Here is a 26,569-nt window from a genome sequence, read left to right as displayed (position 1 = left end):
TTTTAGGCCTCCCAAGGGACCAGGGACAAAGAAATAGCCCACAAAAGATGAAGTCAGGGTGAGAGATAAACAGAAAATTCTTTCTCAGGGCGTTGTTTGCACTTAAAAATGATTCCCAAGGGCATTTTTCGACACGCGGAGATTCGTAGGGACATAAACAAATGAAAAATGTCTACTTCAAAATTTGGACATTTTTGACAAAAAAACATGGACTAACCTCTTAGAAAAAAGTCGATTTTTGGACAAAATACAAATATTCTTCTAAAAGCTTCCAATTGAATCAGTATGCCCGAAAACGTCTCCTGAGAGACTTTTTAGGCCTCCCAAGGGACCAGGGACAAAGAAATAGCCCACAAAAGATGAAGTCAGGGTGAGAGATAAAAAGAAAATTCTTTCTCAGGGCGTTATTTGCACTTAAAAATGATTCCCAAGGGCATTTTTCGACACGCTGAGATTCTTAGGGACACAAAGAAATGAAAAATGTGGACTTCAAAATTTAGTAATTTTTGACCAAAAACCCTGGACTAACCCCTTAGGAAAAAGTCGATTTTTGGACAAAATACAAATATTCTTCTAAAAGCTTCCAATCGAATCAGTGTGTCCTGAAACGTCCCCTGAGACACTTTTTAGGCCTCCCAAGGGACCAGGGACAAAGAAATAGCCCACAAAAAGATGAAGTCAGGGTGAGAGATAAACAGAACATTCTTTGTCAGGGCGTTATTTGCACTTTAAAATGATTCCCAAGGAAATTTTTCGACACGCTGAGATTCCTAGGGACATAAGCAAATGAAAATTGTCGAGTTCAAAATTTGGTCATTTTTGACCAAAAAGCCTGGATTAATAACCTCTTAGAAAAAAGTCGATTTTTGGACAAAATTCGAATCAGTGTGTCCGAAAACGTTCTCTGAGACACTTTTTTAGGACTCCCAAGGGGCCAGGGACAAAGAAATAGCCCATAAAAGATGAACTCAGGGTGAGAGATAAACAGAAATTTTTTGTGAGGGCGGTATTTGCACTCAAAAATGATTCCGAAGGACATTTTTCGAGACGCTAAGATCCCTAGGGACATAAACAAGTGAAAAATGTCGGCTTCAAAATTTGGTCATTTTTGACCAAAAACCCTGAACTAACCTCTTAGAAAAAAGTCTATTTGTGGACAAAATACAAATATTCTTCTAAAGCTTCCAATCGAATCAGTATGTCCGAAAACGTCCCCTGAGACACTTTTTAGGCCTCCCAAGGGACCAGGGGCAAAGAAATAGCCCACAAAAGATGAAGTCAGGGTGAGAGGTAAACAGAAAATTCTTTCTCAGGGCGTCATTTGCACTTCAAAATGATTCCCAAGGGAAGTTTTCGACACGCTGAGATTCGTAGGGACATAAACAAATGAAAAATGTCTACTTCAAAATTTGGTCATTTTTGACCAAAAACTCTGGACTAACCCCTTAGAAAAAAGTCGATTACAAATATTCTTCTAAAAGCTTCCAATCGAATCAGTGTGTCCTGAACAAGTGAAAAATGTCAACTTTAAAATTTGGTCATTTTTGACCAAAAAACCCTGAACAAACCTCTTAGAAAAAAGTCGAATTTTGGACAAAATACAAATATTCTTCTAAAAGCTTCCAATCGAATCAGTGTGTCCTGAAACGTCCCCTGAGACACTTTTTAGGCCTCCCAAGAAACCAGGGACAAAGAAATAGCCCACAAAAGATGAAGTCAGAGTGAGAGATAAACAGAACATTCTTTGTCAGGGCGTTATTTGCACTTAAAAATGATTCTTAAGAGCATTTCTCGACACGCTGAGATTCCTAGGGACATAAACAAGTGAAAAATGTCGGCTTCAAAATTTGGTCATTTTTGACCAAAAACCCTGAACTAACCTCTTAGAAAAAAGTCGATTTTTGGACAAAATACAAATATTCTTCTAAAGCTTCCAATCGAATCAGTGTGTCCGAAAACGTTCTCTGAGACACTTTTTAGGACTCCCAAGGGGCCAGGGACAAAGAAATAGCCCATAAAAGATGAACTCAGGGTGAGAGAGAAACAGAAATTTTTTGTGAGGGCGGTATTTGCACTTAAAAATGATTCCCAAGGGCATTTTTCGACACGCTGAGATTCCTAGGGACATAAAAAAGTGAAAAATGTCGACTTTAAAATTTGGTCATTTTTGACCGAAAACCATGGACCCCTTAGAATAAAGTTGATTTTTGGACAAAATACAAATATTCTTCTAAAAGCTTCCAATCAAATCAGTATGTCCGAAAACGTCCCGTGAGACACTTTTTAGGCCTCCCAAGGAACCAGGGACAAAGAAATAGACCACAAAAGATGAAGTCAGGGTGAGAGATAAACAGAAAATTCTTTCTCAGGGCGTTGTTTGCACTTAAAAATGATTCCCAAGGGCATTTTTCGACCCGCGGAGATTCCTAGGGACATAAGCAAATGAAAATTGTCGAGTTCAAAATTTGGTCATTTTTGACCAAAAAGCCTGGATTAATAACCCCTGATTTCTGGACAAAATTCAAATATTCTTCCAAAAGCTTCTAATTGAAACAGTGGGTCCGAAAACTTTTTCTGAGACACTTTTTAGGCGTCTTAAGGGACCAGGAAGAAAGAAATAGCCCATAAAAAATGACGTCAGGGTGAGGGTTAAACAGAACATTTTTCGTCAGGGTGTTATTTGCACTTAAAAATGATTCCCATTGGATTTTTTTCGACAAGCGGAGATCCCTAGGGACATAACCGAGGGATAAATTCGGACTTTAGAATTTGTTCAATTTATAATAATACTATGGATTTTGGCCAAATTTTCATAGTAACAATATAGACTATGAATTTTGTCCTAATTTTCATAGTAATATTATAGCCCACTTTGAAAAAGAGTGATGGTCTGGGTCGAGAGTAGATGCCCAAACGATTGTGGGAAGGGTTGGGGGACGTTGGCTATTATTATCGTCCCCCCAAACAATCCCACAATCACTTGGGCAGTTACCCTCGACCCAGGCCATCACTCCTTTTTTAAAGTGGGCTATAGCATATGAATTTTGGCCAAATATTCATAGAATACTATTGACTATGAATTTTGGCCTAAATTTTATCCTAATACTATGAACTATGACTTTTGAACTAGTTGTCATAGTAATAGTAAAGACTATAGATTCTGGCCTACTTTTCATAGTAACACTATAGACTATGGCGTTTGGCCAAATTTATCCCTATACTATAGACTATAGATATAGGCCTAATTTTCATAGTAATAGTACAGAATATGAATTTTGGAATAATTCTCATCCTTACACTGTAGACTATGGACTTTGGCTGAATTTTCATAGCAATACTATAGACTATGCATTATGGCCTAATTTTCATAGTAACACTATAGATTACGACTTTTGGGCTAATTTTCATAGTAATACTATTGACTATGAATTTTGAACTAATTTTCATAGTAATAGTATAGATAGATTCTGGCCTAATTTTGATAGTAACAATATAGACCATGGATTTTGGTCATATTTTATCCTAATAATATAGACTATGGATTTCGACTTAATTTTCATAGTAATACTATACAGTAAGAATTTTGGCCAAATTTTCATAGTAGTACTATAGACTATGAATTTTGAACTAATTTTCATAGTAATAGTATAGACTATAGATTCTGGCCTAATTTTCATAGTAACACTATATACTATGAATTTTGGCCTAGTTTTCATCCTAATACTATAGACTATGGATTTTGAACTAATTTTCATAGTAATAGTATAGACTATAAATTCTGGCCTAATTTTCATCCTCATACTATAGACTATGAATTTTGGCCTAATTTTCATTCTCACACTATAGACTATGAATGCTGGCCTAATTTTCATCCTCATACTATAGACTATGAATTTTGGCCTAATTTTCATCCTAATACTTTACACTATGGATTTTGACCTAATTTTCATAGTAATAGTATAGACTATGAATTTTGGCCTAATTTTCATCCTCATACTATAGACTATGAATTTTGGCCTAATTTTCATCCTCATACTATAGACTATGAATTTTGGCCTAATTTTCATCCTCACACTATAGACTATGAATGTTGGCCTAATTTTCATCCTAATACTTTACACTATGGATTTTGACCTAATTTTCATAGTAATAGTATAGACTATAGATTTTTGGCCTAATTTTCATCCTCATACTATAGAGTATGAATGTTGGCCTAATTTTCATCCTCATACTATAGACTATAAATTCTGGCCTAATTTTCATCCTCATACTATAGACTATGAATGCTGGCCTAATTTTCATCCTCATACTATAGACTATAAATTCTGGCCTAATTTTCATCCTCATACTATAGACTATGAATGCTGGCCTAATTTTCATCCTCATACTATAGACTATAAATTCTGGCCTAATTTTCATCCTCATACTATAGACTATGAATGCTGGCCTAATTTTCATCCTCATACTATAGGCTATGAATTTTGGCCTAATTTTCATCCAAATGCTTTACACTATGGATTTTGACCTAATTTTCATAGTAATAGTATAGACTATGAATTTTGGCCTAAAATTCATCCTCATATTATAGACTATGAATGTTGGCGTAATTTGCATCCTAATACTATAGACTATGAATTTTGGCGTAATTTGCATTCTAATACTATAGACTATGAATTTTGGCCTAATTTTCGTTCTAAAACTAGACTATGAATTTTTCAGAAGAATTTACATCCTAACACTATAGAATGTAGATTCTGGCCTAATTTTCACAGTAACACTATAGAATATAAGTTTTGCCAAATTTTATCCTAATACTATAGACTACGGATTTTGGCCTAACTTTTCTGGTGACACTATAGACTATGAATTTTAGAATGATTTTCATTCTGATACTATAGAATAAAGATTCTGTCCTTATTTTCATAGTAACACTATACACTATGGATTTTGGCCAAATTTTATCCTTTTACTATAGACTGTGGATTCTGGCCTAATTTTCATAGTAATAGTATAGACTATGAATTTTGACTTAATTTTTATCCTAATACTATACACTATGGATTTTGGCCAAATTTTCATAGTGATACTATAGACTATGGATTTTAGCCTCATTTTTATTGTAATACTATAGGATATGAATTTTGGCCAAATTTTATCCTAATACTATAGACTATGGATATTAGCCTAATTTTTATTGTAATACTATAGGATATGAATTTTGTCCTAATTTTCATAGGAATACTAAAGACTACGAAGTTTGGCAAATTTAATCCTTATACTTTAGGTTATGGATTTGGGCCCAATTTTTATAGTAATACTATAGACTATGAATTTTTGCCAGATTTTCACCCTAATGTTCACCCTATTTGGGCAAATTTTATCCTAATAATAGACTACGGATTTTTGGCCTAATTTTCATAGTAATAGTATTTAGAGTATTAATTTTGGACTTATTTTCATAGTAATACTATGGACTTTGACCTAATTTTCATCCTAAAATTATAGGCTATGGATTCTAACCTAATTTTAATCTCAATACTGTAGATTATAGATTTTGGCCAAATTTACATTGCAATACTTTTTACCATAAATTTTGGCCAAATTTCATCCTAATGCTATAGATTATGGATTTTTGGTCGAGTTTTCGTCCTAATATTATAGATTCTGGATTTTGGCCTAATTTTCATAGTAATACCAAAGACTTTGAATTTTGTTCAAACTTTCATCCTTAAACTATAGACTATGGATTTTGTCCTAATTTTTATAGTAATACTATATACTATGAATTTTGGCCAAATTTCATCCTAATACTGTAGACTATGGATTTTGGGCTAGTTTTCATGACTATACTGTAGATTATAAATTTTGGCCATATTTTCATAGTAATACTATAGACAAATTTATAGGTTAAATTTCATCCTAAAACTGTCGGCTATGGATTATGGGCTAATTTCTTTCAAATACTATAGATTATGAATTTTGGCCAAATTCCATCCTAATACTGTAGACTATGGATTATGGGCTAACTTCCAAATAGTATAAATTGTGAATTTTGGCCAAATTGAAATCCCAATACTAAAGACTATCCATTTTCTCCAAACTTAAATCCTAATACTATAGACGATATATTTTGGCGAAATTTCGTCTGAATACTATATATTATGGATTTTGGCCTAATTCTCACCCAAATACTATAGAGTATGGATTTTGGCGAAATTTACATCGTAATACTATCTACTACCGATATGGGCCAAATTTCATCCTAATACTTTAGACTTAAGATATTGACATAATTTTCATTCTAATTCTCACTATGTATTTTGAAAAAAAATTCTTAATAATATTATAGCCTATGAATTTTGGCCAAATTTCATCCTAATACTATAGACTATTGATTTTGTCCTAATTTTTGTGGCAATACTATAGACTGTGGATTTTGGCCAAATTTACATCGTTATACTATAGTAATACTATAGACTATGAATTTTGGCCAGATTTAGGATTTAGATTTAGGATCAAAATTAGACTACATTCCAACAAACACCAACCTGGCTTCGAAACCACCTAGATTTTGATATTAGGCACAGAATAAGCTTTTGTTGGTAGAATTCCATAGTCTATAGTATTAGGATCAAAATCCGGCTAAACTGACACATGTACAGAGACCTAACTGACCTCTAAACCGCCAAACAATTGCTATTTCACACAGAATTAACATTCACCGGTCGAAAATTACAATCTATAGTATTAGAATAATAATTAGGCCAAAATGACACAAACACCATCCTGACCTCCAAACCTCCCAAATTTTGATGTTAAGCATAGATGAATTAGCTTCCGTCAGTCGAATTTCATAGTGGGATAAAAATTAGGCTAAACTAATATGAACACCACCATCACTCCAAAAAAAGCGAGAAAAAGCCGAAAATTAGAGTGTACAGTATAAGAATGAAAATTAGGCCTAACTAATACCGATATCAGTATCACTCCGAAAAAGCGACAAAAAGTTAAAAATACGCGTGTATAGTATTAAGTTGAAAATTAGGCTTACCTAATACCAACATCACCCTCTTTCTCAATAACTGACTAAAAGACGAAAGTTAGAGAGTATGGTATAAAGTTGAAAATTAGGCTAAACTATTGCCAATATGACCATCACTCCAAAAAAGCGACAAGAAGCCGACAATTAGAGTGTACATGATTAGGATGAAAATTAGGCTAACTATTGCCAACATAACCATCATTCCAAAAAAAGCGACAAAAAGCTGAAAATTGGAGCGTATAGTAGAAGGATGAAAAGTAAGTTAAACTAATACGAACACCACATCACTCTTAAAAAGCGACGTATATCGCAGGATAACTGTTGAGTACAAATGACGAATATTCAGTGCACCATGACCATACTTGGCCAATGTTACAATGTGTTGAATAATAAATGTCTGTAAATCATATGCTTACACGATCAGTACAAGTTCTATAACCTTGATACACACCTACAATCCTATAGACGTCATTAGCCCAGGGTCCTCCCTTTCCTTTTTTACATCTGTTTGACCGTCCATACTTTCCAAAGGTGTACTGAGCCCGCGGTCCTGATGCACACCAGCCGCCATTTTGGAGACCGATAAAATAGAAACCGCGTTTGATAGATTCGGCGGCGCATTTTTCAATGGCGTTAGCACGCCGCTGGTAGTTTCCTCTTAGAAGTCGACTTCGTCCGTCCAGTTGTGGGATTGCTCTGCGAGACGTGTCTCTGAAGCAACCGACTCTTTGTACTAAAAAAATACAATAAAAGAAAACTTTGCTTTGAGATACCCAAAACACGTACATTAGAAATTGTTGTTTGAAGCTTAATCGTTAAAGTATTGGGAAGAAGTTATAGAATAGAATAGAATAGATTAGAATAGAATAGAATAGAATAGACTAGACTAGACTAGACTAGACTAGACTAGACTAGATTAAAAATAGAATAGAATAGAATAGAATAGAACAGAATAGAATAGGTGTATATTTTCATAAGGGCTTCTAATCGGAACTTTTCGGTTTCATTCCTCGAGTTTCGCGAATTCATTTCAGTGATAGAATGACAACATCCCTGTAGGAAAACGTTTACTCACGTATTATCGTTGTTGTAATTCTGATAGGACGCACAGCTGTGAAAAACAAAGCAATCAAAATTAGTACAACGTTCTCCCTTAAATACAACAAAAAACAAAAGCCTCCTGATGAAATGTTCTCTTACGCTTTCGACCTCCTGTGTACCCATACAGCTTATCCTTGTCGTAGTTTGGAGTCAGTGCACACCAAGGACGTCTAGATTTAACTCTGGTAGGCCTGAGGTATCGTCTGCCGCGGTAAATGAACGGGAAAACACAACAGTCACCGCGAGTGGTTCGTACGCGACAGGAACCTGAAAAGGGGATGAATTGACACTTTGAGTTTTTTCTGAAAGGAATTCCGATAAATTAACATTTGAAGCTGCAGCATCATAGATGTATAAGTTATCTGAAAAAAATTGTAAAATAAATTCTTATTTTAAACCATGTGTACTTCCGTAGTTGCTAGTCAGAGTAACATGATTGTCTAAGGGAACTGGTCATAAGAAGTTTGTTCCAAGAGGACCCACCTTGTCTGGGGTACGGGGGTTATCGAAGGCACCACCTGTCTCGTGAACATTACCGACAAAATTTTATTGGCTTTAAAATTTGAGTTGACACAGAGATATTCAGCTAGCAAGAGTCAGCTTTGCTAGATAAATACGAAAAGTGAGGTTTGAATCTCACTGTCATTTTTTTCTGCTGGATAGAGGGGTGGCTAAGCAATAAAGACACCATCTTTTGAGGTTGAGGAATGGGAATGCAGGCAGAGGCCACCATCTATTTTGGGGGTGGTAGGTCCTGTTCGAGTATAGTAGTTTTGACCACTTCCCTGAGAGGTATATGCAAAAAAACAAAAAAAAAAACAAAACAAATACTTCTACCTAATAGGACGTAAACATCATTGGCCCAAGGCCCTCCTTTTCCATTCCTGCATCTCTTTGATCTTCCGTATCTTGCGAATGTTCGATAAGCTGTACGCGATGACGCACACCATCCCCCATTTTGTAATGCAAACACCCTGTAGCGTCGTCTCTTTGCAGCCATAGCGCATTTTTGAATAGCATACAGTCTCCTTTGGTAATTTCCTTTTAGAAGACGACTTCTTCCCTCCATGGTGGCGATAGCTCGTCGTCCTGTGTCTCTAAAGCAGCCGATGCCCTTGGCTGAAAAGGACAAAAAGTTTAAAAAATTTAGACGATGGGTTTGAATGAAACCAAGAATAGCTGGTTTGGAAACAAATCCAAGTTATTCATCATGGAAAGCTTTCTAAATCTATTTTTAACATCAGAAAAAAATTAACATTTTTCTACATTTTCTCCTTCCTTGCGCTAATCGAGGTGGGCATCATTTGACGAATAACCACGACATTAATCCATATTACACTCACCCCTTAGTCCAATGGTGACTCGAATCACACGCGCTGTAGTGAATGAGAAAAAAACCCAATAGGTAAGAAACTTGTACAGTCAAATACAACAACAACAACAACAACAACTAAAACAAAAATAAACTTTGAACTGACCTCTTGGAGGAGGGACCACCGGTTTGACCGGTCGAACAGGTTTGCGACCTAAAAGAGAAATACGTTTGTTAACAAAGTATTATCACAATCAGGAGATATTCACTTTGAATGAATTCACTGACGCAAGGGCAATTTTATGCACTGAAAGTAAAATAAATAAAACAACATATGCATGAACTACGGATGAAACAAACTCTATATGTCGCAGTTTTGAACGCAACTTCAGCGGTTGCAACGAAAAAGCGTAAAAAAGGAAACAAACAAACAAACAAACAAACAACCACAACAACAAGACCCGTACGATACCGCGGGGTCAGGAGTTCGAATTCCGTTTCAGCCTGAATGCTTAAATTGCGTCCACAACTGCGATAAGCTTTATCTGTTATTTTTTCCCATTCTTACGGTAACAGTATCCCCATTTTCTGTCTCGATCGTAGTTAGGTGTCATAGCACACCATGCTCGCTTGCTGTTTCTTCTGGTGCAGCTGTTGTAACGGCGACCTTTGTAGATGAACGGGAACGCACAGCAATAACGCGATGTTGTTTTTCTTCGACATTTGCCTGTTAGAAAAAAGTGATCACACACATCAAACGTTAGTTAAGACACTGCGGCAAAATGAAGAATTAGTTGAAATGGTTGATTCCAAATGCTACCTGCTTAACTAAAAAACGCAGTTGTGAAACCTTGTAATTAAGGGAATAGTGTCACCCTTTAGTCCTGTTGGAAAAATGTCAGTGGCACAAAAGAATGAGGGAAACATATTATCGGAGGTAAGAGCGCGGACACGTGACGGAGGAAAGGTTAGAAAATTTGCGATAGCGAACAAGTGCAGAAGCGCATTTAACCAGTGGCAAGTTGCAATAAAACATTCTCAAACTCTTTGATAATTCATCAAGCCAAAACAAAGCAAATCACTACCGCGGAGGTTTGGAAATGTGATCTTAATTATCATAAAATTTTGTGATCTTTTGCATCGAATTTCTCCAAGAATTATCAATAGTTTGAGAAGCAATATCAAACACTCGAAAGAGTGTTTCCTCCCATTTTCAAACACCTCGAAGCTCGTTAAAACTCTCGGCTGCGTCTCGTTTTTCCAACCTACTTCTCGGTGTTTGGAAATCGGAGGAAAGACTCTTCCTCGTGTTTGATATATTACTTCAACCATAGGGCAAGTACGGAGAAAAGACGTAACTTGAGCTGGCGACAAGCGCGTGGCGTCACCAGCTGGAGATCGTGAAACCATTTAACCGATGACAAGGGCAGGAAAATGATTCCTGAAAATCTTGTTAATGGAGGGAAAGCACGGGAAAACGCGTAACCGCAGTTAAGGGCTTTCCACTTTCAGCCCACACTACACTATATTATCAAATGTTAATCTAGGGGCAAGGATGGACGTCATAAGCCCCCTGCGTCTACCTTGTTCTTCTAATACGTTTTTCACTTATATAACTGAGTGTTAACATCTGAAAACATGTGACAAAACAGATAAGGACTTTCCTTCAGGCCACCAGTTAACATCTCTACCTAGAACGTCAAACTTGTCTCCCCTTTTTACAACCAGTTGACTGAACCATGAGGAACTGTGAAGACAGCTTCTTCAAAAAGATTTAATCCACCGTATGGAAAAAAGATGGTGGCCGTACATTTTACCACAATAACTTACAAATCTGACACAGCCTTTAGGCACATTCGTCCCTGTACTAACAATATTGCGTATGCTAGGTTTGAAGTTTTTAGGACTTTTCTGTGCGTTTATAGGGTTTTCCTACGCTTAGCAAAAAATGGGTAAAGGTACACGTCCCCATCTTTTTCAGACCGTGGATTGGAGGCAAGTGAGTCTTCTCTTCCTGACTAAATTAAGCGAATCAGGTGTAGACAGAGGCTGTACTTACCAGAGACGCTATAGACGTCATTGGCCCATGGGCCTCCTTTGCCGTTCCTGCATCGTCTTGATCGTCCGTACTTCTGGTAAGTCACGTGAGCTCTTGGACCAGTACCACACCATCCCTGATGCTGTATAGTGAAGACTGGGTAACCGAACCTTGCGGCTACTAAAGCACATTTCTCGATGGCGTCCGCTCTTCGTCGGTAGAAGTCTCGAACAAGAATATTTTTGCCATCCATTTGTGGGACGGCGCGAAGACTGGAGTCTTTGAAGCAACCAAGAGAACGGACTGAAAACGGGTTTTAAAGAAAAAATGGGGTTAAGGCTTTTTTTATAACACAATAAAGGGACATCTTTTGGTCATTTTATCCTCAATATAGACTATGGCCTTGAAACGTTTTGCTATTAATATTGTCACAGTTTGCTGTTCTGGCCCTCGATGGGTAGGGGTGTGTGCTGAGGTGGGGAGGGGGAGGGGGTGGGTAACGCCCCAAGATAAATTATGTATCGCTCAAAAGGCTATAAAGACCTGTCAACAATCATTTATTCCGACCTGAAGGAAGGTGAATTTTTAGTGGTATGATATATAAGTCTGCATTCTCTAACGTTATCAAGGCATAATAATTCTACTACTACTACTACTGCTGCTGCTTCTGCTGCTGCTGCTGCTACTACTACTACTACTAATTAGTTTAAGTTATACAACCCGCCTCGGTTGGTTTTGCTATATGCGGGTTGTACATTTTTCTAATTTGTTAAATTTTAAATTATTGAAATAAAATGATTGATTGATAATAAAAGTTACGGGGGGCGGCAAAAATATTAGAGATGATCACTAAGATGAAGTCTAGACTTTAAGCATATTCTCCTAACTAGTACCATAAGAAATGTGCGGAGAATGGTGAAGAGAATTAACATGTTGATATCGGGGCTTAAATGGTTAATAGACCGAGCGTTTGCGGCTACACCGGATGTTACGTTTAGTGCTGCTGGTTTTCTGTATAATCTCATGTCAATCTACATTCAACTTGCACGGAGAAACATATCATCAATGGTGCTATTACTTTACTTCCTTGTGTGAATGTTCTCATCAGGGACGAGTTGCATAAAATTTAACGTCGGGCGTATCTGCTAACGCCAGACCTTCATCCCAGTCACATTCAATATTTTAACGTCTGACTATAGCATTTACGCCCGCCGTTAAGTTTTATGCAACTCGTCCCAGATTATTAACTTGAAGACACCTCCACATAAACGAGTCTAAAAGTTTACACGACGCCGCTTTTTGAAAAGGTTGCGTCGCCATGGATTGGTAACACTCCAGCACAGGTGAAACAAACATTCTAAAAAAAAAAAACAAAACAAAACAAAACTGAAATGTAAGAAGGAAGAGAAGAAAAAACAAGACAAAACTTACTGGTGAGTCCATGAGTAACACGTACGGGCGGAGCTAGGAAATAGGAAAATAAATCCAGTTCACTGTTAGGCAACTTCTTTATGGCGAGGGTAGAATGTATTACATATGTGTTTCCAGGATCTTATGACTCAGAGCCCTTATCTCTCATAAGTTAAGCTTGAAGTCAACCCTTTTCCGAGTAGATATGTTTTAAGAACGGGTCTCAGGAGACCTTTGGAACGCCCACAGTTCCGATAACCAATCATAGAAGAGCAATCCAAATAAAATTATCATTCGCCTTACCTTTTTCGAGGGAAAAGCAGTTGTAAAAGAAATCTACTCGGGAAAGGGTTGTCTCAAGGAATAAACACAGATAGAGGTTCATAGTCATGTGCTTTTCTGTTTTATATTTCTTTATTTAAGAACGGTGCCTACTTTTGTTATTGCGCATACCTTCTGCGCATCTCGTGATACTCGGGTTTCCTATGGGTGATGCCTACTAATACACGGACATTTTTGCGCGGTTTAAAACTATGCGGAGAAAGTAGAACTCAGCAAGTGCACTTGGTATCCAAAAAGAAAATTGGGGGTACTCATGTATTTTTCAGAGATACTAAAGCTTCGATTTGGAAAAGAAACGCCATACATTGCTTTGTATTTTACGGCTTTTTAGAATAATTGTGGCTTAATGATCTCTAAAATAAGGCGTGGTTACCCCCAATTTTCTTTTTGGATTCCAATAGCTTTTGCAAAGATCTACTTTTCCTGTATAGTCATAAGCCACGCAAAAAAACTTCGGTATTAGTAGGTACCGTCCTTAAGCTCTCTGTTTACGTTTTTGAAGCCTTAAATTTAGTGTTCACACTATCGTGCTTAAAATGTCTGTTTATGTACTCGTAGTCTTAAACCTTCCACTTTGTTTGTTGTTTACACGATTGTCTTTAATTTTTTAAATATTACTTTATAAATTAAGTGATTGAGAAATTCAGGTGGAAGTAAACAAATCCTTGCATTCTTTGTAGAGAAAAAAAGGAGGTTTGAAACTTTAACAAAACTAATAACAATAGTTTGGCGCCTGTCTAAAATGAAGTAAAAAAACACAACAAGATTTTAATTGACTGTAATTAGACTTTTTCGATTTCTTATGAACCTCATTATAAAAACGAGGTTAAGTGCAAAGCTTTCCATGTGAAAATTAGTTTTGTTTGCATATGAATGAAAACAAACTTTCATACTTAGCCTCGATTTCACAATGAGGTTCAAAGCAACTCGGAAACGGCCTATCTTACCTCGTTTCCCTCGGCAGTATCCCCACGGCTGGCCTCGTTTGTAGCCTGGGACGGTCGAACACCATGGTCTCTTGCTTCCTCGGCTGGTGCACGACCTGTATCTGCGCCCACGATAAACAAATGGAAATACACAGCAGTTTCCTCGGACTGTTCGCTGTCGACATCGCCCTGTTGAAAGAGATTCAAGGAAGCGAGTGTTGTTGAGAATGTTTAAATTGTCGTGTTGTGTATCAGCATCGGACTAACGCTCGATGCGAACGCCGTAGCTCACACGAACTGAACAGCCAATTAAGTTCATACGAAGTTCTGTATTTAACGAAATTTATAAGTTCAACTGATAGTTTTTGGATCGGCTGGGACGACATTTATCGCGTTTGACTCTGGGTCAAACGTTCAACTTCACATGAGCTGAGCAAAATGCATAAATAAAGATCACGCAGGAAAATAAGACGTTAAGTAAGGGGCTATTCTCTTACAACTCCATTACCGTAAAAATAAATAATAAAAATATTCAGCATCATTCCGATCACTTTCTTAACCGCACCTTAAAGAGACACGACCTGAGCACGTGCAAGTTTGAATGCTCTTTCCAGTTATGCCATTCATGCCATGTGAAAGATTCTCATCCACCTATGAACTTAAAAGTACTCTATCAACATAGGTCACCATCTCGAGACCCTTTACACTCACCTATAACTCTATAGACGTTATTAGCCCAGGGTCCTCCTTTGCCATTCTTACATCTGTTTGATCGTCCATACTTTGCAAAGGTCCTCAGAGCCCGCACTCCTGATGTACACTGGCCGCCATCTTGGACTCCGATCAATGGGTAACCGCGCCTTATGGCTAATAAGGCGCACTTCCTGATGGCAAATCGTCGTCGTTTGTAGTTTCCTCTTAACAGCGGACTTTTGCCTTCCAGTACGGGAATGGCCCTGCGGGAAGTGTCCTTAAAGCAACCAATGCTTTGAACTGAAACGAAATAAGAAGAAAATTGGACTTCTCGCGGCGATTTTATGGTTATTTTAGAAAACCAAGTTGTGCATTTTAACGCCATTTGTTTTAAAATACTTCATTTTCGCCTAATACGCCACTGGTCACCATATTAGTGCACTAAAACTATTTATTTGTCTTTGGCTAGGGAAGGTCTGAATGGAAATGGATTGAAACTTAGAACAAGGTTCAGCGTTTCAAATTCTGCCGTTGTGCCATGCGAAAATCGTTGAGAGCAAATTGAGAATTCTTCCTTCAAGAACTCACTAGAAATATTGCTTTGATGCTACACGAGCGTTTCGTTTTGGACGCTGGTTTACTGAGGATAAGAGAAGGTCAGTAATACAGTACTGTCCAACATAATCCAAGAGAATCGAATTTTGCTTGAGCTAGTGAGAGGTTCAATAACAAAACTCTTTACTTACGTGTTATGGATGTCGTAACTTTAATAGGACGAACTGCTAGGGAAACAAGACAGAAAAATCAAAATCCGTTTTTGAAAATCCATTACTCTTTAAGAAGGTCGACAAGTTTTCCAAAATGAATAAATTCAAACTCTATGCCAGTATTTTCTTACGCTTTCGTCCTCCACAGTAACCAAACAGTTTATCTTTGTCAAAATTCGGAGTGAGCGCGCACCACGGACGCTTGGATCGAACTCTGGTGCAGCGATTGTATCGTCTACCACGGTAGGTGAAGGGGAAAACGCAGCAATTTCCAGTTGAGGAACGTGTGCGACATGAACCTGTAAAACATAAATATAAACGCATCAGAATGAACGAGCAATGTTTTTTTCATTTCCCGGAAATCCCATGTCGTCAAAAACTACCACCAGCCCTAATTTTTGCGCTTTCTTGTTTTCGTTTATGTACACTCTTTGTAGCATGAGGCAACGGCGAGTGTTACTACTCCCCCTGCCGGAATAGGATCTTATGCTAGCTTGGCACAGGATACCCAGTACGAAATGATCATGGCTAGGAGTGCTAAATGGATGCGTGCATCACAGGATACCCAGCATTAAGCGACTGGGAGTACAGATGCGAAAAATGGTGTTTTTGTACAATACTTAACGCAGAAAATTTTGACGTCTGCTTTGGGTGGAGAATTAGACCTCTTGATCAATGGTGGGCAGTTCGTAGAATCAAAACGTTTCAGGCTGAAAAAAGGTGCGTACCTCTTAAAATATAAACATCGTTAGCCCAGGGTCCACCTTTTCCCCTTCTACACCTGTTTGATCTCCCGTATCTACCAAATGTCAGGTGCGCTCGCCTTGATGACGCGCACCACCCCCCATTCTGCACCGCGAACAGTCTGAGGCCTCGTCTCATTGCTGCAGAAGCACATTTCTGAATAGCGTACAATCTCTTGCGGTAACTTCCTTTCAAAAGACGGCTTCGGCCTTCCAAGGTTGATATGGCTCGTCGGCCAGTGTCTCTGAAGCAGCCAATGCCTTTTGCTGAGTAAAATAAGATAGAAAGGATAAAGGTAAACAGTTTACACTCTTTTTTGTATACAAGAACGTCTTATTTTGTGGCTGAGGCTGAACGTTCTTAATATTGAGAATGATGTATTATTCAGTAAGTGACACAGGCATACTCGGCCAAAAAAAAACCGCGAGTGCTCCTACCAGGAGTCGAACCTAAGACCTTCCAATTACTAGTTCGGATGCTCTACCACTGAGCTACAGGAGGCTCGTGGGAGCTAGATCATTAAACTAGGTTCATGGGACAAACATCCTAATATTTTTGGCAATTTGAGCCTGAAAAGTTCTTAAGATGTTCTTAATTATCTGTCATAGTATCTCAATAAATCTGTGCGGACGTGACCGAGACACCTATTATTTGGATTAATTGGACAATATAGACTGAATGTTTACCTGTATTTTTTTATCCGTATTTATACTGTTCATTTTAAAAACACTTGGTGGTAATGAAATTGTTCTTAACTGACTCTCAGCCTGGGTAATTTCCTTAGTGTGTTCTTAAATTTTAGTTAATCTCAGCCTCAACGTTCTTATAAAAAAGGTTCTTTTAAAAAAAGAGTGTATTTCGAAGTTGTGGAAAATATCTACCACTTCTGTCTTGGGCGTTGACATCGAACGAGAGTTCGTTTATTTAGACAGCTTAATTGGCAAGGTCGTGATTCTACATGATGATTCCGCGCTCCCTTTGGCAAGGTTAAAATTCGCAAGCAAGATGACACACTTTTTCACGGTTGGCCAACCCAGTCAAGTTGAAATAAGTTGTTATTTGTTGTTTATATGGTAAATTAGACGTGTAAGGCTGCATTGAAAAGGATTGCCGTGTACTTTTGCGTCCATTTGGCCATCCATCACAGCTTTGGGAACCCAAGGTGGCATGTCCAAAGTCAGGATAACCGGGGTTACTAAGTCGGCTTCGGCAACAACAACAGCGCAAAACAATAGGTTTAGTGACCAAAAACAATCGCTCTGTACGTGCGCTTAAAAGTTTGGTACATTTCTTTGCCGTCTTCTGCAAATCAGCAACGTGAAATGACCAAATGCAAGGTTTTGTGGAGATCGTGAGCACACGACGGTAAATTTTTCATTCTTTTTCTTACGTTGAACGCCACTCCTACCATTTTGGTTCCTAGGTAGTTCAATGCTTCTGTAGAAGTTGAACGAGTTGAAATAATCGCGCAGTAGCACAGATAAAATAAAGATATTTTCAAGTGACGCTTTCGTTGGCGTTGCCGTTGTCGCTACTTAAGTTTGGCTAGGGCTTTAAGTTTGAAAATGGAGAGGTTAATTAAGAACAACAAGGACAGACTTCAAGGGACTTACCTACTACTCCAATTGTTATTCTTACAGTTCTTCCTGCAAGGGAAAAAAATTCAACAGTTTTTACTGCAAAGAAGAAAAGTAGCAGACAAATACCACTTAGCATTTTAAATCCCAGTATGTCATAGGTAGGTTATCTCATGATATGACGGTTGAAATTAACAGTGACCATTTTTAAATCATCAACTTAACGGAGTGTTTTCACCTTCAGCACATTTCTCTGCGCAACATTTTAAAGTGTAAATGACAGAATTTTTATTTGGTTGATCAGATCTTCATATTTTTTTCTCGTACAAAATCGAAAGAAAAATTCCTTATCAATTTTGTCCCCGTGTTTGAGGCCTATAAAAGTGTCAAATTTCACTTCCGGTTGGGTACAATACCGCGCAGAACGGGAGACTGGGGATAGAAGGGTTGTGACGTCAATATAGGAACGCTAGTCTCGCGATTGAAGATGAAGATTTGATCGAGGAAATATTAAAAATAATTCTGGCATATACACTTTAAGCTTGCTTCAACTGGGCACTGGCGTCTACAGATCCAACTCTATATTAAGTACCGTTGGTGCGGCATAATAAGACACTAACCTTTCGGTTTTATCACAGGCTTAATAGGCTTGATTGGTCGACGGCCTGCAAAGGAACAAAACAGATGTTATTTGCTCTGTGCGCGGTCCAGTGAATTCAATCGTGACATATGATTGGTTGCACGGACGGCCGAGATGCATTCAGGACACAGGCCACCAAACAGCTGGTGCTTCATGTTCTCTCCAATCCCTGTGGCACAAATCACTAGAAGTATGGCAACTCGCCCTTAATACGATCCATGACCTGCTAACTAACAGACCAATACCAAATAGACTCCTCCCTCTAATGGTTGAAAAATGGCAAAACAACAAAAAATACCTCCGCAGTAGCCCCATTTCCTGTCTCGATCGTAGTTCGATGTTAAGGCGCACCATGCTCGTTTGCTGTTTCTTCTTGTGCAACCGTTGTATCTTCGGCCTTTGTAGATAAATGGCAATGCACAGCAATAACGCTTTGTGGTCCGCTTTCGGCACGTACCTGTTAAAGGAGATAGACCAGCAGCAATATGTGTCAGTCTTTTAGGTTGGCTGCTAACAACAACAACAACAACAACAACAACAACAACAACAACAACAACAACAACCACAACAACAACAATGACGACGACGACAGCAACAACAACAACCCAAATTTTCCTTTATCTTTCTAAACTTAACAAAGTAATTATAACTACGAATTCAGCTCCTGGATTGTTCGGCTTCTTCAAAATGTAGATCAAAACTGTTGAAACAATATTGAGCAAATTTTAAGAACTTTATGAATTTTAGCTTTTGTTGTCTCCATGCTCGATTGAGGCCCCTAATGCTTCCTCTATTGGATAGTTCAGATGAAAGATTAACCGAATTTCTAACAAAACGGATTCGCACACGGCAACCGAGCAAAAGAGTAGCTTAACTGATGATTTTATTTACGTGTATAAATAAAGATTAGGTATACCATTAAAAAACAAAGCAAAAAGGAAACAAACAACAACACAAAATGAAACAAAAAACGTACCGGAAATGGTGTACACGTCATTGGCCCATGGACCTCCCTTGCCGTTCCTACATCGATTGGACCGTCCGTACTTCCGGTAGGTCACGTGAGCTCTTGGACCAGTAGCACACCATCCCTGATGCTGTATAGCGAAGGCTTTGAAGCCGTACATCACAGTAAATAATGCGCATTTCCTAATGGAGTCAAATCGTCTTCGATAATATCCTGTGAGCAAGGGAGCACGGCCGTCTACACCAGGAATGGCACGGGGACTCTTGTCTTTGAAGCAGCCGATCCCTCTGACTGCAAGGAAGAAAGCAAAATGAAATGCCTTTAGATCTTATTTCTGAGGTACATATATATTTTTTAAATTTTGACTTGGGTATTTGAAAATACAGTTCCAAAGGAAAGATGTGTTCAATAAATTCCATTTGAATGGTCACACTTTTATATTTCATCCACACACTCGTACTCAACGGAACCGTCTTGTTGAGTACCATAAAGAAACCACTGCTTAGTAGTTTTCCTTCTAACCAATTGATAAGGGGATTAGTTTCTAAAGAAACTGTGGTACTTCGTCAGTGGGGAGTAGGAACGAATGTTTGGTTTATCAACAGAGTTGATAACGTAATTAAGCCACCTTCAAAAGCCATTAATAATTTATAAGCCCATTGACCTATAAAATGGTCGATAAAACATCACGGGCAGTGGTTTTATATCAGATAAAACCTCCTCCTTATTAGTATGTGGTGTTTAATGTGTTTCTCGTATGCTAATTTCCAACGTTCACAAAAGCATCATTGTTATGAACTCTCTTGACATACGCTTTTCCAGGAATGTTTTTGAAGCCGTTCAAAAAACTCGCAGCACGTGTTTTATCGGGTCTAAAACCACTCGGCTGTGCCTCGTGGTTTTAAATCCCGATAAAACACTGCTGCTCGTGTTTTAAACATTACGTAAAGCGCTTCGAGTGCTGAGGTTTCGAGGGTTAGCCCTTCGACAGAGTGAATCCATCGATCCATTTGATTCGCTCTGACGAAACACTAACGCTTGAAACCTCAGCACTCGAATCTCTTCACGGCGGCTAATTTACGTTATCAATTCTGTTGATAAACCAAACATTCGTTTTCTTCTAACGGTTTGGTTCGGTTTGATAGTTTCCATTTCACGCAGAAACTTAGGTTAAACAGTCACTTTGTAAAGCAAAACAATTGCTATACAGTAAACGTATGCGCGATAAAGCTTTTACGTAAATTTAAAACCTGTTTGATAAATAGGGATGTGAGAAGAAAACCTTATGATATTCTTTTATTTGTATCTATCTAATTCACCAAAAAAATATGAAGACGAAAAAAAAAAAAAACCGTAAGAGAACTGAAGTGGTGAACAAGCCTTGGGAGAAACCAGGCCCTATTTGTTTTAAAAGCGGATAACTCTATCCAGCGGATAATATGTACAGGTTGGAGTAGATTTTATCCATTGGATAGCTATTTATCCACTGGATAGAGTTATCCACTCTTTGAACAACCAGGGCCAATTGAATAAAATACCCAGATTATTTAAAGGAAATGTACGCAGTCACTTACTGATAACTCCTGTTGTAACTTTGATAGGTGGAGCTGTAAAGAAAATCAATATTATACATTTCATGAGATTAGTTTGATCGTCACAAAAGCATCTTGGTAATGGTATTGGTTATTGAACGTCCATTGGTGAGTTGACCTAAGGATAAGCTTCAACTAGCCACAACAAGGGGCACATCAAAGAAAAGACCTACTTCGTTTTCCTCCTCTGCACCACCCCCAGAGTCTGTTTCGTCTGTAGTCTGGAGTAGTGTAGCACCACGATCTTCCGCTGCGATGCCTGGCGCAACCCGTATACCTGCGTCTGCGATACGTGAATGGAACACAGCATTCTCCAGCGGTAGTGCGCTGTCTGCAGGTTCCTAGTATGGACGGGATATTACAAAAGTAAGAGACTGAAACCGGGATCGAGAAAGTATGGTAGCTGTTCTCATGAGATATCAGGAATACAAGAACGATATTGAGTACGAGTTCACTTGCGTACGTGTTTGATAATCACTTGTTTCTAGAGTCTCCCTATAGGCCAATTTGAGTGAGAGGATGAAAGTCTAAAAACCTGCGACAGTGCTACAGATTTTTGTAAATCAGGCCTATTTTCATCCCACGTTACGCAAAAGGAAAAACAAATCGGCCAACAAATTGCAACGTGTATATTGGCTCACTCGAATGAAGCAACCCTTCCAATAGCTTTATCTTCTGTTTAAGAAGAGGGAAGAGGGAGATTACTGGGGACATAACTAGTTTGAAATTTGAAAGTTAAAGATTGTAAAAGAAGGGGGAGGGGTGGCAGGGCGTAGTCGCAGGACGGGGCCCAAATTGACAGCTGCTTCCATAACTAAAAGTAGAGAGAGAAAGAACTAAAAAGTTAACGAGAACCAAGAGAAATTGACGAAATAGGCACCCTGCCTACCTGAGATCAAGTATACGTCATTGGCCCAAGGTCCTCCTTTTCCACTTCTGCATCTGTTTGATCGTCCATACTTTGCATAGGTTCTCAGAGCCCGCGGTCCGGACGCACACCAGCCGCCATTTTGGACCCCGATGGCTTTGTAACCGCGCCTCACAGCTTCAAGTACACATTTTTCGATGGCGAATTTACGTCTCTGGTAGTTTCCTCTCAGGAATCGACTTCTTCCGTCCAGTTGAGGAATGGCTCTGCGAGAAGTGTCTTTGAAGCAACCAATTCTCTGCACTGAAATAAAATTAAAAGAAAAATGTGTCCTAAATGATCGAACTGTCCTGGCTTTCGCTAACACAAGAATCGGGTTCGCCCTTGATACATGGCTCAACATGGCTCAAAAATATGTTCCTGTATTGGGTTTTAATTGTTCTTTCTTAAAGTAATGCTGGACGATGTTCTGACTTGTTAAATATTTGCTGATGCCATGCTAATAATAATTGTAAGTTAAACGTTTTGGGCCAGTTATTTAAACGGCGTCTAACTTAGGCCGCGGCTCAAGACAATCAGTGGGCCTCCAAATCTGTCTATAAGTGGTTTATTTTAGGTACGTAGATAAATAGTTTTCTAGTCTGGGATGCAAGCCCTCTTGTGACCGTCGGCAGGAGACAATGTTTAGACATGACTGTTGGTAAAATTGAAAATGGCTTAGAACGCGCGTGGTTTTGTTAAGCACCGTTTAAACTGTCCTTTAATAACTGATCCTTTGTTTTTAGTTGAACTATGTAGCACGGATTTTGGAATCAATAAAGAAACAGCAGCACTTACCTGTGATTGAGGGCGCAACTTTGATAACAGGCGCTGCAGAAAAAGAAAAAAAAAACGTTATTTGTAAATAATTATTGAAATGAAACTTATTCTGATTTAGGTCACTCTGTGGACAGTAAATACTTATCCCAGTTTAATTTTTTGCCCAATCCCTGCTAAATAACAATATGTAGGGCGGAATAGTACATCATTTCGAATATTGTTTCGCAAGTGAATTCCTTACCCTTTCGTCCTCCACAGTAACCATACAGTTTATCTTTGTCGTAACTTGCAGTAAGCGCGCACCAAGGTCGTCTGGATCTAACTCGGCTGCAGCGATTGTAACGTCTGCCTCTGTAGACGAACGGGAACACGCAACAGTTGCCGCGGGTGGTTCGAGTGCGGCAGGATCCTGCAAACAGCAAACAAACATTGCACCTTTAATTTCCAGCGTCGACAAATTCCAGTTCAGTTTTCGGTGACAACCAACGAGAATATTTAAGAAAAAGACTTCAAATGCCGTTTTATGTTTTTCCAACTTTGCACTAAACCTCGTGTTTATAATGAGTTGAGGTTCACAGTAACTCGGAAGTGGCCTATTTAAATTTGGTTCAATCAAATTTTTCCCACAAATGAGCCAATCACATCTCCATATCAAACACTCGATCATCCACCTCTGGAAACGTTTACGTCCAAAATTTTATACAAGAAATACATAAAAGTTATTTTTCGCGATTTGGCGTAAGACTGTGGAATGAGATACCGCGTCTTATAAGAGATTTACCTAAGAAAGAATTCAAAGGAGAAATTCACCGGCTTCTCCTCAATATTTTGGTAAATGAAAATGATTATAGTGAAACGCCTATCATAGTACAGAAATAGGTCTCGCCAATTAGTTGCAGCTCGTTAATTTTTCGACTTTTTTTCTTTTTTGTGTGTGTGTGTGTGTGTGTTACTCTTGATTTCCCTACCTCCCCTAAATTCTATTTGTTCTGTCTTTGGTTGTAATAAGTAATAACTGTAATAATATTAGTTTTATCTTTAAACAGTTGTAAGTCTGGCCCGCATAGATTAGCTCTCGCTACCTGCGGGCCAGTCTCCCTTATTTGCTAAATTTTTGAATTTTTGAATAAACTTGAACTTGAAAACTTGAAATTTGTAAGATTTGAGTCAACCTATATTCTTACCGTGAAGCAATACTAACCTCTCAGAACGTAAACGCTATTGGCCCAAGGCCCGCCTTTTCCTTTCCTACACTTGCGTGATCTCCCGTATTTGAGGTATGTGATATGAGCTCTCTTTGCCGATGCGCACCATCCACCATGCTGAACCGCAAACACTCTGTATCGCCGCATTTCAGTCGCCAGAGCACATTTCCTAATAGCATCCCATCGCTTGCGATAGCTTCCTGTTAGAAGACGGCTTCTGCCTTCCAATGGAGCTATAGCTCGTCGGCCAGTGTCTTTGAAACAACCGATGCTGTAAGCTGTAGGTAACATAAGATGGTAAGGAACATCATTTATTTGTTTTAAGTGATGTTTTTGCCCGCAATTTATCTAATGGAACTCCTCGAACATCGGAAATCAACTCGGTCTCTTCGCTCGAACTCTCAAGACCTACTAATGCAGCCATCTTGTAAAACCACGACATACGGTGACAGGGCTTTCTCTGTTTGCGCCCTGAAGCTTTGGAACACTGTTCCTTTGGAAATACGACGTATTATTTAAGAAAAAAACTCAAGACATTCCTTTTTTAAATTTACCAAATTTATTGAGAGTAACTCGTTATCATATTTTTAATTTTAGATTCTAGTTTTTAAGGTATTTTGCTAGTCTTAGTTTTCTAAGTTATTTTTTAGGGTAAATTTTTTGTAAAGCGCCTCGGGCAAATAATGGATATGTGCGCAATATAAATGAGCTATTATTATTGTTATTATTATTATTATTATTATTATTATTATTATTATTATTATTATTATTATTATTATTGTTTAACCACCATGATTTCGTAAAAGAAAAAAGAAGTGATCAATCCTCAAGATTGCATGCGTTGGACATCACATCCCAGGCTATACTTTATTCGATCGATTTCTGTTTTGATCAGGCTTATTTACCCAACATAAATACAACATGTAAACATCTCATAATTGAACTGACTGACTTGGCTAAATATTCAGTTAACAAAGTAATTTACGAGGATTTGAAATGCATCAACTCTCACAGATTATCAGTTCGGTTAGTCTTCAAACATTTTTATTGTCTAAATCCGTTTTTTTCTTCCACATTGCGGTCAGTGTTCACGATAGAATTCGTTGACAAATCTTTTATAGCTCACCGGATAAAAACTTCTTAAAAACACACAAAAACACTGCCCAAATTTTCAGAAACTTCGTGCTACCTAGCCAAAAATTCAGACAAAGTTTTCTGCGTTTTTGATTTTTAATTTCTAAAAGATTCTTCTCTATGTCCAGAGCACAACGTCATATCTACGATCGATTCATATAAAAATGTTCACCATTCACTTACCAGTCAATCCTCTTGTAATCTTAATGACTCGAGCTGCAACAAAATACAATAAATACTTACTAAATTAAATTGAAAATTGTTTAATTTTTAATTTAACATAAAAAGAAACTCTTGAATGAAAAAACAAACTTGGCGAAAAAGGCCATTTTGTCTTCGTGGGTGGAGGCATCTTAGTTTTGACAGTAGTTTTTGAGAATCATTAATAATTTATGAAGAATGGAAATCAGTAACGGGAAAAAGGCTTGGAAACGGGATAATAATTGTCATAAAATTTGGTAAACTTTTGCTTCGAATTTCTCCGAGAATTATTAATGGTTTGGGAAGCCGTACCTTAAATAGAAGTTGGTTGAAAAGACTCGTCATCACTTGTCTATGTTTGAAAATCGGATGAAACATCCTACCTCGTGTTTGATGTAATATATCAAACACAAAGAAGAGTGTTTCATCCAATTTCCAAGCAATGAAAAGTGAGTTGAAATAACAAGACACAGCCTAATGCTTTTAATTAACTTCAAAGTGGCCGGACATCGGATAACACACTCTTATAGTTCTAAAAACCTTGACTATTCTTGAAGAAATTCAAAGCATAAGTTCTCAAAAGATCACACTTCCAAACCTCCTTCACTCCTATGTCTCTTCATGAATTATTGATGAGTTTGAGAAATATTACTTCAAACGTGGTGGCTTCATTCCCTTTCCTCAACCTTCTCAAACTCATTAATAATTTATCAAAAGAAAACAAAGAAAATCACTACCGTGAAGGAGGTTTGGAAACGTGATCTTAATTAGCATAAAGTTTTGTGAACTTTTGCTTTGAAGTTCTCCAAGAATTATCAATAGTTTGAGAAGCTATATCAAACACTCGAAAGAGGGTTTCCTCCTATTTCCAAACACCTCGAAGTTGGTTAAAAAAAACTCGGCTGCGCCTCGTTTTTCCAACCTACTTCTCGGTGTTTGGAAATCGGAGGAAACACTCTTTCTCGTGTTTGATATATTACTTCACCACACCACTTAACCAGCCATATCGCATCATAAGCATGTCAACACTCTTTAAAATGAAAAGCATTCGTCTCATTTTGGTAAAAGCTTAAGGTTAAAAAGCTTGCGACTCACCTCTTGGAGGAGGTATGTACGGTCTAACTGGCCTAACAGGCTTTCGACCTATAAGGATTAATTTGCAAAATAAATAATTAAATAAACTTGGCATAA

General features: G+C 38.1%; 1 protein-coding gene across 1 annotated transcript in view; it reads right to left on the bottom strand.

The window, feature by feature from the left end:
• The window catches only part of LOC146475447 (uncharacterized), a 132,440-nt gene that overhangs the window by 10,582 nt on the left and 95,289 nt on the right, over positions 1-26,569 (bottom strand). Inside the window, exons 96-121 of the mRNA XM_085115840.1 lie at positions 26,474-26,521; positions 25,361-25,393; positions 24,040-24,321; positions 23,080-23,247; positions 22,857-22,889; positions 22,041-22,322; positions 21,325-21,492; positions 21,134-21,166; positions 19,569-19,850; positions 18,891-19,049; positions 18,573-18,617; positions 17,989-18,021; positions 16,360-16,641; positions 15,763-15,930; positions 15,611-15,646; positions 14,883-15,164; positions 14,193-14,360; positions 12,925-12,957; positions 11,515-11,796; positions 10,024-10,182; positions 9,622-9,669; positions 9,487-9,519; positions 8,981-9,262; positions 8,243-8,410; positions 8,118-8,153; positions 7,494-7,775 (exon numbers count right to left, since the gene is read on the bottom strand). Of these exons, the coding sequence (XP_084971966.1) occupies positions 7,494-7,775; positions 8,118-8,153; positions 8,243-8,410; positions 8,981-9,262; positions 9,487-9,519; positions 9,622-9,669; positions 10,024-10,182; positions 11,515-11,796; positions 12,925-12,957; positions 14,193-14,360; positions 14,883-15,164; positions 15,611-15,646; positions 15,763-15,930; positions 16,360-16,641; positions 17,989-18,021; positions 18,573-18,617; positions 18,891-19,049; positions 19,569-19,850; positions 21,134-21,166; positions 21,325-21,492; positions 22,041-22,322; positions 22,857-22,889; positions 23,080-23,247; positions 24,040-24,321; positions 25,361-25,393; positions 26,474-26,521 (3,825 nt within the window). The remainder of the gene's footprint in view (positions 1-7,493; positions 7,776-8,117; positions 8,154-8,242; positions 8,411-8,980; positions 9,263-9,486; positions 9,520-9,621; positions 9,670-10,023; positions 10,183-11,514; positions 11,797-12,924; positions 12,958-14,192; positions 14,361-14,882; positions 15,165-15,610; positions 15,647-15,762; positions 15,931-16,359; positions 16,642-17,988; positions 18,022-18,572; positions 18,618-18,890; positions 19,050-19,568; positions 19,851-21,133; positions 21,167-21,324; positions 21,493-22,040; positions 22,323-22,856; positions 22,890-23,079; positions 23,248-24,039; positions 24,322-25,360; positions 25,394-26,473; positions 26,522-26,569) is intronic.

Source organism: Pavona decussata, unplaced genomic scaffold, assembly GCF_977016875.1.
Source record: "Pavona decussata unplaced genomic scaffold, jaPavDecu1.1 SCAFFOLD_84, whole genome shotgun sequence".
NCBI classification, from domain to species: Eukaryota; Metazoa; Cnidaria; class Anthozoa; order Scleractinia; family Agariciidae; genus Pavona; species Pavona decussata.
The sequence above is the reverse complement of the archived record's forward strand: the minus strand, read 5'-3'. Positions and strand labels throughout refer to the sequence as shown.